Source organism: Haliotis cracherodii, unplaced genomic scaffold (assembly GCF_022045235.1).
Source record: "Haliotis cracherodii isolate W230 unplaced genomic scaffold, xgHalCrac1.p SCAF_2, whole genome shotgun sequence".
Taxonomy (NCBI): Eukaryota; Metazoa; Mollusca; class Gastropoda; order Lepetellida; family Haliotidae; genus Haliotis; species Haliotis cracherodii.
In genome coordinates, this window is record NW_027266275.1 from 71,833,470 (window position 1) to 71,848,301 (window position 14,832).

At 39.3% G+C, this 14,832-nt stretch overlaps 1 protein-coding gene across 1 annotated transcript; it reads right to left on the reverse strand.

Annotated features, from left to right (window-relative positions):
• Window positions 1-8,617: 8,617 nt before the first annotated feature.
• Window positions 8,618-9,941, reverse strand: LOC139469583 (neuronal acetylcholine receptor subunit alpha-7-like). The gene has a single exon (XM_071251788.1). The coding sequence runs from the start codon at window positions 9,857-9,859 to the stop codon at window positions 8,618-8,620; it is 1,242 nt and encodes a 413-aa protein (XP_071107889.1). The 5' UTR covers window positions 9,860-9,941.
• Between the last annotated feature and the right edge of the window lie 4,891 nt (window positions 9,942-14,832).

A 14,832-nucleotide genomic window follows, 5' to 3' on the forward strand; every position in this document is an offset into this window, starting at 1 on the left:
AAAATCTGTGATGTCCGCCCTACCGGTAGCACCCGCCACTCACACAATTTGCATAAAAAGTAAGTGTGTGTTTGTTGCGTGACGTAGCATAGCAGTACTTTGACGACCAATCGACTACGGCCTGTAAACAATCGATTCTTGACCAGACAATCCAGTGACACGATAGCACATTCGCATATTTGATTGAACTAAAAACGATATCTTAACTTTGAATTATTGTGAAGTAAAGAAAAACCTTTTTTGAAACATGTTTGTTTTGCAATATAGTGTCGGACAGTTTTCGTGTCTCGGTCCAAACATGTCTTTTGTGGTTGTCTTAGCATAACTGATAAATGCCACTGGACTCCTGAAGAAACAAGAAATGTCGACCCAGCTTAAGTAAACTTAAAGCGCCAACGCAGAGAAGACACGTGACAAACGTCAGGTGGACAACCCAATAGATGGGGTCCGTTTAGTTGACAGAACATAGCTTATGTAGCGTTGTCAGTTAAAAGGTTCGTTGATGTCAGTAATATACTATTCTTCTGTCAAGTAACATATATGAATCAACTACTTCAAGACCAGGAAGAAAAACTATTTTTAGAGATATTACGTACTCTAAAATAATTATTTCAGTCTTCGAGATATTTACTTCCAGTTTCCACAGTTAGAATGACAGGAATGAAGGGAGGTTTGTAAGCTATGTGTATACGGGCTTTCCCTGAATCTAACAGTATCAAATGCGTAAAGTAATGCCGAATTTTAGTGCTAGCTCACCGAGATACCATGACGCAGTTTAAGATGGCTACCCCACTAAGACACGTCCCATGTTTTATCCCCTTACTGCCCTAGCGCCTGGGAGGGTAACAAAAAGTACCATGGTTTTACGTCTAAAGGAGAATAAATAATCGCATACATAACATAGATGATGATGATGATGATGTTTGTTGGTTAACGTCGCAATCAACAATATTCAAGCTATATGGCAGTGGTCTGTAAATAATCGAGTTTGGAACAGATAATCCAGTGACTGACATCATGAGCATCGATCCATGCAATTGGGATACGATGACATGCATCAACCAAGTCAGCGAGACTGACCACCCGATCCCGTTAGCCGCCTCTTGCAACAAGCATAATCGCTTTTTACGGCAAGAATGGGTTGCTGAAGACCTATTCTACCCCGGATCTTCATGGGTCACATAATATAGAGCAACAATTGTACACACAGTGTATCTGGACGCCGCCGCAGCACCGACCAAAAACGTTTCAATGATAGTCAAATACAAGCAAGGTGACACACGTTCTCCCGGTTTGCATGGGCAATCGTCCGGGCATCCGTTATTAATAAGGACGCAAGAGTTCACGTTCTTCTACACATAGTGCACCAGTTTGAAAACTCTCCCATCAATGTAGTTCATGTGCTAATCTCGCCAGACATCATCAACAGTATTTGAGAAGTCAACAATTGCGCAGTATACTTTGCGCTTGGAATTCTTCAGGCCAGTACATTAGTCGTCAGGAAGTTACTATATTTAGATGCTAGTGTGATGTGTAACCTGCCGGTCCGGTATACCGCGCACGGTGATAGGATGTTACCGAAACATCTGCCATGTTTTATGTTGTGAGGGCACTATGTGGAACTGTCCAGTAGCTGGTTAGACAATAAAAGGGGACAAGAGCGCTTTAGGTGTCTCTAACGCATTTTCATCACATCGAAACCAGCTTTCATATGTGGATCACTCATCTTCCCTGACTTCCTGCCTAGCCCATCTCTGAAGCTTGACCACTATCGCCACGGGGTGAATATATATCATCGTCACTGACTTTTGCTATTTTTTGTATTTTTGTATGTATTTTTTGGATTTGACACTGACCACTGCCATCATATTATATATTGCCATTGAATATTGTACTACCACTCTATTGTTTACTGCCATTATGAATGCTGTGCAGTAATTTGTGCTAATTTGTAAACTTAGTGAATTTTGTAATGCATTTGTTGATTGTATACCACTTGTTGGTTGTTTGTTAGTTTCACACTAAGTTCCTTTACGTACAGATTTCTGGGTTAACACTTTTTTTACTTGAGAATGAAGAAGTAATACTGTCCAAATTCACTTTTCACTAATTTACAGTCAACCTGGCTTCAGTGAGTCTGCCGCAGAAGGTACAGATCCTCTTCACGTGTTCGTCCAACTCCAAGGTTTGATTGGTGACATCGTCAACGTAGGCTTCGACACCCTCCAGATTACTTGTAATGTCATTGGTGAGGCGCTGGGAGTTGGTTGGAGCGTCCATGGGTCGACATGGTATCACGTACCTGCTTGTCGCGTTCTGTCAGTGGAATTCGGCAATACCCCTTCAATATTTCTTTATTTGTTTGTTGTTTAACGCCACAATCAGCAATATTCTAGCTATATGACGGCGGCCTGTAAATAATCGAGTCCGGACCAGCCAATCCTGTGATTGACATCATGAGCATCGATCAACGCTATTTGGATACTATGATATGCATCAACCAGCCTGACCAGTCAAACTTATTTATAGATGTAGTAGAAAAGAATTTATTCCAAGCATAGAATATATTAAGCGAGAAATTATTCGATTATATGCTATAACCACATTATTCATTTGTAACATGGCACAGAAGATTTGTTCTTCAACGCTGCATTTGCTGAGAATTAGTGATGTTTAAACTGTGAATGTCCTCTAACTTTTATAAATTAAGCATTGAATAGCAATTAGGACATAAGTACGTGTACATTGAAGCATTTTCTTTAAAGTATCATGAAAGAAATGACAATGTACCCACACAGTGTATTGCCACTGTTTCTCCAGTGATACAGATGAAAACTGTGACTTTTTCAAGTTTGATGGCATTACCAACTATGCTAGCCATAAGCTACACAATTCTGAAGTACTAGCTTAGATGCTTAGTTAAGTCAGTTGTCAGTTGAGCAAAAGTCTCAAGTGTCAGAGTTAATCCAAGAGTTTGCTCACCTGTTTACAGATGTACCTGGCCGTGCAGATCTAGTGTGTCTTGATGCAGATGTTGGAGACGCTGTGCCTGTGAAACAGCATCTCTACCGGATAAATCCAATCAAGCTTGAGGCTCTGAGGGAGATTCAGTATATGCTGGACAATGACATTATTGAACCAAGTCATAGTGACTGGAGTTCACCTTGCATTCTTGTGCCCAAGCCGGATGGCAAATACAGATGTTGTTTTTAAAACTGACATCTTATCAAATATCAAGAATCGATGACTGCATCGACAGAAAAGGTAAAGCCAAGTAGGGACCCATGAAGATCCGGGGTAGAATAGGTCCTCAGCAACCCATGCTTGTCGTAAAAGGCGACTATGCTTGTCGTAAAAGGCCACTAGCGGGATCGGGTGGTCAGGCTCGCTGACTTGGTTGATGCATGTCATTGTATCCCAGTTGCGTAGATCGATGCTCATGATGTCAATCACTGGATTGTCTGTTCCCGACTCGACCGCCGTCATATAGCTGGAATATTACTGAGTGCGGCGTTAAACAACAAACAAACATACAAACAAGCATATGTCGATTTTTTTCCACCTACCTTCACCTTTTCTCAACCGTAATAGTCTCCCTCTAAACTGCACTAAAATATTTCAAAGCTTTCATTCGCTTATTGCATTCTGGTTTTGACAATTGTTATATTCTCTATAAAGGTTCTATCTTGAACTTTTATCAGTAGTAGATATCTCATTTTGATGAAACTTATTAATAGCACAATCCTTCATCGTAATTATTGAACATTTGTTTATCTCCAACTGTTTGTGACAGCCAAACAAAACCAAAATCACGAGAAAATAGTAGATATCTAATACTTGAAGCCCAATTGTTATACCCTACTTTATCTCAATAAAGTTACATATTGTACGTTTTTGGGGGGAGGAGATCCTCATGCATTGATTATATTTTACACTGGTATCCAACACTACTTAAGAAGTGAGTTGATATACATTGATATCGGCCACATTCACCATAAATATTAGCATTAGGTGTTGTGGTCCTATTTGTAAGACGTTTTTACAATTGAGTTGGTGGATTTCTCTATACTCTATCAATTGATACCCCAGATTTCAGATGCGCACAGCAAGGCCATACAGACGCTTCCACTCTTCTATTCTAATATCGTTGCGTTCACACATTAAGGTTAGATTTGAAGGTATGCCATGGCTTGACGACTTAAAATTGCACGCTTTCCTTGAATTGGTGTCGGAAGTCATTGTTTTGTTACTTAATGAATCTTTATGTCTACTATACAGTCTTCTGAAGCCAGTTGACCCGTGAAGAGTCCAGGGTAGAATAGGTCTTCAGGAACCCATACTTGCCGTAAAAGGCGACTATGCTTGTCGTAAAAGGCGACTAACGGGATCGGGTGGTCAGGCTCGCTGACTTGGTTGATACATGTCATCGATCCCAATTTGCGTAGATCGATGCTCATGATGTCAATCACTGGATTGTCTGGTCCAGACTCGATTATTTTACAGACCGCCGTCATATAGCTGGAATATTGCTGAGTGCGGCGTTAAACAACAAACAAACAAATCTGAAGCCCTTTTGTTTGTGCTTCGTCGTGCGCTGTGGACAAGTGAAAGAAGCGCTCGTAAACTCTCGTTGGCGGGCATTTGTGAGAATCGGATCTCTGCCTGGTATAAGAGGAAGACTGCTTGTGAGTCAACGCATTCCATGGGGAATGAAAACCAAATAGTGACGAACATGGCATGAATATACTACTGCAAATCAGTGATGACACCAGGTGTTCGTGAAAGGATATTCATGTCCCGCTCTTCAGGTAGCACCCACCACCAGTATGTGCCTGATGCCGCAACAAGCACAACTCAAATCTCATTAAAATCAGATCTTAGTTCTCGCTATCGCTAAATAAAGATCTGAGGACATCCCATTACGGGTCACGTCAGAACGACCTTTCATCCAACCAGTCAAAGTGTCGCTTACCACATAATGAAAGTGACAGTCGGAATGTGTTTTTTAATCATGCAACCTCGAAAACGTTACCACGGGTTATTCCGTACGACTGATTCCGTCAAAATTATCGCCGATCTCTCGCTTCCATGGGATAAACATTTGAACGGAGGAGGCGTTGCACAGAATGTGGGAAGCACTGCAATGCAATCTCAAGCATATGTTAGACATTCGGAATGTTCGTTTGTTTAGTTTTTCAAAATTTTAATCGAGAACTGTGTCAACATATTTTTCAAGCGTAGTCTGAAATGGAAGTCGCCAGGTTGAAACGAGTGCCGTAAAGCTCGAGAAAGCTGCTTTCTAATTGGCTGATGTCGACCTCTTGTTAGTCATTTCAAAGGTCAGTCAAAGTTCGCGAAAGGTCGTTCTGACATGACCCGTAATGGGATGTCCTTAGATCTTTGTTTAGCGGCAGCGAGAACTTAGATCTGATTTTAATTAGATTGAGCACAACTCCTGCCATGTAACAGCGGCCACGTCGTCGGGGTACCACGCCAAGCCAACCAAGTCAGCAAGCATGACCACCCGGTCCCTATAACAAGTGCCAGTGAGTAAGGACGTGTGAAAACTCCCTAAAGGTCAGAGTAGGGGATAACATCGCGAATCATGTCAACAAGCGACTTGTCTTATTTAAGACATTCCTCTGATTTTTTCTGTCTACCATACATTTCATGAAATGACTTAACCGAGCCATTATTGTTAAAACATTGATTAAAAAGCCAAAACAATATGCGTTTCAGTGAAACTTGAATAAAATGTATATGCTCTTAAATACTCAAGCAATTAAGAAATGTAGACGTCATTAGCTTTAGTCGATGTTATATTGCCCAACATGAGGTTTGGAAAATTGACAAGCCTCTCATACATCTTAGTGCAGTGTTTGGACATTCAGGATGGTCTCGCAGTTGTTGATCTTTGTCCAGTCTGAAAGATAGATGATGTGAAGATATTCATTCATCTTGGCATTTCTTTTGATAGGCATTTAGAAGTTGGAGTACTAAGTAAGTATAAGAATTTATGGATGAACAACTTCTTTATTACAATTAAGAGCGATGTTTCGGTGTAGGTTCTAACACCGTTGCTTGATTCTTATCTTTACATCTAGGCATTGTTAAAATGTAAGAAGCTGAGGATGAACGTCTTGCCAATGTTTCATGCGTCTGATTAAACCAAAGTAGTTTCTGAAAAGAGTTTCGTTTCAACAAACCGAGAACATCCATAAAAAATGGTGGTAAAATTAAATTTCCGAAATCATTTATTGGAAATGAAAGCCCCATTATATACAAAAATAAATGTAACCACAGAGCAAGGTCAAAGCAAATCTCTCTCACGAGGCAAAGCATGATAGTGTTCAAAATATGCACTGGATTGTTATATTTGTTGCAATAAGTTCCTCCAGTTTTACTGGTTCCAATATCATCAATAACCCGTTCTTTCCAATCAAAATACAACATTCAGTTATTTAAGTTTACTCCGCATGTTATAACATGAATGCATATAAAGTGATGAGTTGATGTCGATACCACGATGGAGGGATTGTTGTTGATGATTGATGCTATTATTTACAAGATAAAATGCAAGCAATCACAAGTGACATTTATACTAACGGTGTCCTAATCTGATTCAGTAGAGACATGTATGTGGCGACAATGGCGACTCTCCATGACAGGCATGAACCCATGATGTCAGCTCACATCACATTCAGGTGAGTTTACAAACAGGTCATGAAATCACAAACACGTGCACGTGTCAATAAAGAGGATTTATTACTGACAATATTAAACAATCCGAATTGAAACTATTGTCAAGATGTAATGATGTCCATCATAGGGATACACAAAACCAATGCTATACTACTGACGTAATACTTCAGTAAAAATATAATATATAATGCATGGATGCTTCAATAAAACAACCGTGAAGATCCGGGTTAGAATAGGTCTTCAACAACCCGTGCTTATCTTAAAAGATGACCATGCTTGTCGCACTAGATTGTCTGGTCCAGACTCGATTATTTACATACCATCGTCATAATGCTGGAATATTGCCGAGTGTGGCGTTAAAAAACAAACTAACAAACAAACAAATATCAATAGACAATGGAAATAGCACTTACATATGAACACGTGGACAGACATGTGGAGAGAAATATCCATAGTAAAGGAATACGTCGATGGAATTCCCACCAGTACGGTAATAGGCAACCAACAGAACTGTCAATAGAGTGAGTGACCGATGCCGTTAGCAATACCAAACATTTTGTAAACTTATAAGTAAACAAGCTTGTGTCAACTGGGAACATCATCGTATGGGTCGCGATCAACCTATTCCCATTAGGATGTAGACAATTAGTTATATATAGTAACACTGACACATCAAATGGTTTCGGTTCGTATGTTTGCATTGCCCATATGTTATTAATACAGTTTATAAGTCCATAGGTTATACGTTTATAGCTCACGTGATGAACGTGACCGTAGTTTTTGACATGTCAGAAATATGCTCTCTTAAGAAAACCCATCACTGTTGTTAGGACGAACAGCATTAAAACAAACAAGAGAAAAAGTTTGTTTAATCTGCTGACAAGCTTCCAATTCATTGATGGGGGATTCAATTATTTCTTCGACATTGTTTCCTGTGGCACGGTCTCCTGGTTTCCCACAGCAGGAGTGCCACAGAAGCATCTCTCCCAGGTCCTTGTTATACGCCCCATCCAGGAGGGAACAGGCCTGATGGCAGCGTTTCGATGGAACACCTGCACGATCCAGATGGTCAGAAACACGTAGATAGAGCTCGTCACAAACAGGGAGGAATGAAGATCGTAAATGGGTATTCTACCAGCGTTTTTTGGCTGGAGTCCAGTGTTGAAGGTCAGGGATACAGTGATAAGCAACAGAACTGGGATTGCAGTCACCCCACTAAAAGTTTATTTCCACAATGATATAAAAAAACGTGAGCCAACAAAATTATCTTCCAACGCATAGAAACATCATTGAGTGTGTTATCCCACATTTACATTGTTTGTCCATGTTTGTTCGGAAATCCCAGTGACCTCATTGAAAAGCATTCAAACGCAAATGAGTCTCCGTCATGGCTATGATAGGTGTCGTGGCTTTGTACTATATGAGACTAGTTGCAGAGAGTTTCGAAAATGCCTAATCAACAAAGGAAAATAAGATTAAGTTCAACGAGGATCGTTTTGAAAATTTATACTACACATACCTACGCAGCTTAAAGTATTATCTTACCACATGGACATCATGCAGGTGATCAATAAATGGAGACGTCAACAAATATGTTATATAACTATAAGCTTGTAAAACCACAACATTTACATGTTAAAGACACTGTTGGGGCTGACACAGGAAAGCGTCAATTACACATGGGATTATACATAAAGTACCCAACAAATACTTAAATGGAATAACTCATGAACAATCTTAAGAATAAAAAAATTGGTGTATCCATAAACATTCACTTGGAACAATTGAATTATGCCCTCAACACACTTTCAAACATACATGTATACAAACAACAAGTGATAAGGTAAAATAGCCAGAAATGAATCCCTGAGTGGTTAAGTCCATGAGATCTTAAATTTGTTGGGTTTTTTGGATGTTACAAATATGCTATCTTAAGAGTAGAAATGACTGTTGTTAAGGTGTAAGCAATAAAAAAAACACAGAACATAATCCTGTCCGCCATTTTGCTAACCCTAATCCAAGACACTAATGGACCTTCCCAAGCTGCCATCGTCAAGTTCTCCTTGTTTCCCACAGCTGGAGTGCCACAGAAGCATCTCTCCCAGGACCTTGTCAGACGCCCCATCCAGGAGGGAACGGGTCTGATGGCAGCGTCTCGGTGGAACACTTGTACGATCCAGATGGTTAGAAACACGTAGATAGAGCTCATTACAAACTGGCCAACAATGAAGATCGTAAATACGGGTATACTGTCACCGTTCTGTGGCAGCAGTCCAGTGACGAAAGACAGGGAAACCGTGAAAGACAGCAAAACTGTGATCGCAAAGGACAGCTTCTCTCCAGACTCCACAGGAATGAGGAACACCACCACATTGACTAATCCCAGCATCAGGACAGGCAGGAGAGTTGTCAGTATCGCAAGGGATGGCTTTCTCTTCAGGGTCATTTTAAAGTTAACAAATGGATAAGACATGTTGTTGGCTTCATTGATCACTCTTTGCGCAGATGTGTGCATGATATCCCATTGGCTGTTAGCATTGAACAGGTCTAATCCTATCGAGTTATTGATCGGTTGTAAATCCACTTCTTTCAGACTATCTCCCCAATTAAACGTACTGTAAGTACATTCTTGTTCATCCAAAGGAAAATTGGTAACATCCATTTGGCAGAAAGTCTTGAAGGTATCGCCAGGTGCCCAATTCACAATTCCATTGGCTGTCACTTTCATGATCCCGAAGTCGAGTCCCAGGGGTTCAACACTATCCACCACGTTACGAATAGTGATGTAAGGTCTCCACACCATCCCATAGTCAGGACTTATTTCCCTGACCCCACCATACTCGCTGGCGTTCCAAGTTAGGAACTCATCTTTCCAGATAACTAAGAGAAACCCATTAGCTGTCACTGTCTGAGTCACTTCATCAAAATCAGACATGCTGAGAAGATAAAGTTGTAATGAGACTGTGATGGTGTCACTGCTGTTCTTGACAGGTCTTACTTTGGGGTTGTTGTTTTTGATGATGTCATTGTGTAGTCGAAGTATATGGTGGTCATCCTGACCCCTAGTGGTCCCCAGTAACAACAGTAAGTACAGTCCACATGCCACAACCTTGAGTCGAGGCACCCTTATCTCTGTGTTCAGACCCGACACATACATTCTCTGTCTTGTACTTCACGAGCAATGTGCACCCACTACTAGGAAGCAAGACAGTGTCGAGCTCTACTATGAAGCAGCACAACGTATTGTGAGTCTTTCTATATACTTGTTCTGCTCCAAATGACCGAAGCACTGTAAAACACACGGTACAAAACGTCTGCCCACACAGCACTCCCGTGTCCCCCTGCGCAATTAAGATGAATTGCAAAATCATCGCATTGATCAATAATGTCACCAGTGCTTAATGCGCTGATGCTGCCAAGCAAGAGATTATAGTAAATACTATGTGATACACTCTATAAAGCCCATGGAGGTATATCCAATTGACTGCACAATTAACGGAAGAAGTTAATGTCCTTGTGCCGATGTGGTCATTAACTACAACAAAGAATGGCAAACAGACAATAATAGCTTTTTTTTCAGTGATGTATTAATGCAATAATGCCTGCAGAAACATGTGAATATATAGAAATTGACACAGCACCAAACTGTATACAAAATGCTGAAAACACGACTGTTAAAATGAAAGTTCATCCATAGTAACAAGCAAAAATGGATCAATCAACTCTATTTTTGTTTCTAGTGCATTCCTCATACTGATTATATGATCACAATTATGAACTTAATAGAATGTGTGAGGAGTACAAAATATGGATCATGTTTTACCATATTTTATTTATACGCAGCCAACTGTGTGTTAATTATTTTGCACATAGTGTGATCACAAATATGAACAGTTACTCTGGGAAACCTTGTTATTAATTATTGAAGGTAAAACTATTTACTGTTCCTCTACTAAAAAAATGCTTGAGATAAATAAATAGAATTTTTAAAAAGAAACAAACTCAGAAACATTAGAAAAACAATTGGATAAGGGCAATGAAATTGCTGGAAAAAGTATTTAAAATCAAATTGATACGATGGGAAAAAAACTTGGATGAGATAAATAATCAACTAGTTCATGGTATGTTGATCAGATCTAACGCTAAATGGATTGAACATGGAAAAAAGACAACCAAATACTTTTTGAAATTGGAATCTAGAATAAATCTCTCATTGAATTGAAAACATGAGAGCTCAGGCAATACTTGACAAAACGAAAGTGTTTTACGAAAAGCTGTACACTGCACAAGATGTAACACCAACTGATTTGTTTTAAAAACCTCTATGTACCAATATCAACTGAAAAAGATATTACCACATTAGAACGTGAATTAGCCATGACTCAAATATCATAATCATAGAAACATATGAAGAGTGAAAACTTCCAGGCTCGGATGGTACTACTACGGAGTTTTTAATAATATTTAAAAAGGCTAAGGAGGCGTTTTTACTGAAATCATTTATTTGTGGCTACAAAAAGAGTACATTATCAATTTCACACCAGCAGGGGTGAAAAACGTGCATCCTGAAAAGAAATCAACCTAAAACATATCTGAAACATTAGGGCCCTAATTCCCTTCTAAATACTTCATAGAAAGCTCGCGCTGCAGCCATTGCAAATATATATCACCAGCAACCTAAAGGTAGGCCCACACACTGAGGACCATGGGGACTAAAAGTACCTTTGCTACCTGCATGGACCCCGGCAGGATTTGCACCACCTCCTGTGTTACTGGTGATTATGGAGAAGTTTAGCCAAAATTAAAACAAACAAATATTCTACGATTAAAAACCTGGTATATATAAAATAGTTTGTATGAAGTGGGCCTACGCACCCTCTCGGGGGACAATAATTTTACGCTACTTCAAGGGTACAACAACTAACAATCTCTGTTCATAATCATATACTACGATTTATAATTTTTTTGATTTTCTACATCAAAATTTATTAATCAATTCAATTTCTTTTAAAAGTCCAAGAATTAAATGAGAGTTTAAGTTAAAAAGATCCTTGAGTGATGAAACGTTGAAATAATGATCCCTTTTGATGGCAAAATCAATACAGTCAAGCAGGACATGCTTGACCGTGATTCTCTCATCACAAGGGATACAAAACGGAGGATCCTCACCTTTCTATAAATACTCGTGGGTGTATCGGGAATGACCAATACGACATCGTCTAAGAATGACCTCTTCAAATCTGGACTGACAGCCCAGGTAGGTGAAACCTATAGTTGGTTTAATTTCATGTAACTTATTGATACCTACTTGGGTGTCCCACTTCATTTGCATTACATATCTTATTGTATATCTAATAGCAGGCTTATAATCACTATATGGTATTAGAAGTGGTGTCACAGATTTGTTGAGTGCTGCTTTTGCAGCAGCATCTGCCATTGTGTTACCAATAATACCAACATGGCTTGGTAACCAACAAAAGACGCTAGTAAAAGTAGCAAGATCATTATGTAATTCTATTATTTCAAGTAAAAGTGGATGATCGCAGAAAATATTCTTAATGGCCTGAAGACAGGAAAGGGAATCAGGAAATATGATGAACTGTTTATGTTTAGATTGTGTATGTACATATTGGACAGCTGTTAAAATTGCCTTAGATTCTGCACTAAAAATTGAACTGGCGTCTGGTATTCTTGATGATATGGTGTTGGATCCAATGACAGTGGCACTAGCAACTGCACCACTATCCTTGGATCCATCTGTGAAAATAGATTTGTAAGTGTTATGTTCATTATATTTTTGCTAATAAAGTAACTGATTGGTATATTTTTTATTTCTTTAGGTTGGTTAACGTCAGATCGACCTGTGGCTTTCACGGAGGAGAAGACAAAATCTGAGTGGGAGATATAACTGTAAGGTTAATGTTAGCAGGTTTCATTCTTATTCCAAGCTGTTTTTTCCCCATACAAATCCTCATAAGAGGGGTGAAAACACATTCAAATGCAGGATTAGTTGGATTAGAATAAAGTTTTGTAATATATTGCAATGCTAATTTTAAGTGACGCTGTTTCAGGGATGGCTCATCAGCCTCATCGTGCATACATCTAATGGAAGAAGTTCTGAAGGCACCAAGGCAAAGCCTCAGACCTTGATGATGAATGGTATCAAGCAATTTTAATTTACTTTTACAGGCTCCACCATAGACGATGGAGCCATAATCTAATTTAGAGCGAATCAGCGATCGGTACAGGTGGAGTAGAGTTTTCTGATCCCCACCCACTTTGAATTGGAAACAACTGTCATCAAGTCTAGGGCCTTCAGGCATCTATTTTTTAATGTTTGATGTGAGGTAAAGATGTCAAATGTCTGTCAAAAAGTATACCAAAGAACTTTGCTTCATTGGCAACCTTAATAGGAATGCCGTCCTAAACTAATTCTGGGTCTCTATGAGGCTTGTTCTTCCTACAAAAGTGAAGACAATTTGTTTTAGATTTCGAAAATTTAAAACCGTTTTCTAAAGACCATTTATGTATTGTATTGAGACATAATTGTAATTGTTTTTCTATAGTATGCATATTATTTACCTCGACAAGATACGTTAAAATCATCCAGAAAAACGATCCATCAAGTGAATCATTTAAAACTTTTAGGAGACTATTTATTTTAATACTAAACAAAGTGACAGACAAAATACTGCCTTGTGGGACACCCTGATCCTGATGATAATGATCAGACAGGGTAGAACCCACGCGGACTTGAAACTGCCTGTCAGTTGAAAACCCGGATATAAATTGAGGCAAATGGCCTCGCAATCCAAAGTCATGTAAATCTTTTAAAATGCCGTGTTTCCATGCAGTCCCATATGCTTTTTCTAGATCGAAAAAGATAGACACTGCATGTTGCTTGTTTATTATGGCATTCTTAACGAATGACTCCAATCGAATTAAATGGTCAATGGTACTGCGATTTTTACGAAAACCATTGAATAATTGTTATTCAATTATTGGATTCTAAGTAAGCAGTCTATCATTGACCATGCGTTCCATGGTTTTGCAAACGCAATTAGTCAATGAAATTTGGTCTATGATTTGATGGATCGGTATGATCCCGTCCAGGTTTCGGTATGGGAACAACAATGGCATCACGCCATGAAGAGAGAAATTTACCAGATGTCCAAATATCATCAAATATTAACAGTAGGGTTTCTAAACATGATTCCGGTTGAATGTTTCAGGCGTTGATAATGGATGTTAAATTAAGCATTGAATAGCAATTAGAATATAAATACGTGTACATTGAAGCATTTGCTTTAAAGTATCATGAAAGAAACGACACAGCGTATTGCCACTGTTTCTCCAGTGATACAAATGAAAACTGTGACTTTTTCATGTTTGATGCCATTGCCGACTATGCTTACCATAAGCTACACAATTCTGAAGCACTACCTAACGTGGATGCTTAGTTAAGTCATTTTTCAGTTGAGCAAAAGTCACAAGTGTCAGAGTTTCATTCAAAAGTTTGCTCACCTGTTTACGGATGTATCTGGTCGTATAGATCTAGTGTGTCATGATGCAGATGTTGGAGACGCTGTGCCTGTGAAACAACGTCCCTACCGGATAAATCCAATCAAGCTTGAGGCTCTGAGGGAGATTCAGTATATGCTGGACAATGACATTATTGAACCAAGTCATAGTGACTTGAGTTCACCCTGCATTCTTGTGCCCAAGCCTGATGGCAATTACAGATGTTGTTTTTAAAACTGACTCTTATCAAATATCAAGAATCCATGACTGCATCGACAGAATAGGTAAAGCCAAGTAGGGACCCATGAAGATCCGGGTTAGTACAGGTCTTCAGCAACCCATGCTTGCCGTAAAAGGCGACAATGCTTGACGTAAAAGGCGACTAACGGGATTGGGTGGTCAGGCTCACTGACTTGGTTGATACATGTCATCGATCCCAATTGCGTAGATCGATGCTGGATTGTCTGGTAATAATAATAAGTGCATTTATAATTCGCCAGTTTCCATTCACCAAGTGGATGGTCATAGCGCTACACTATTATTACCCCGGTCAATGGATCAGTGAGCACTCAATTTTCATTCTCAGCTCCCTTGGGAGTATACAACCCA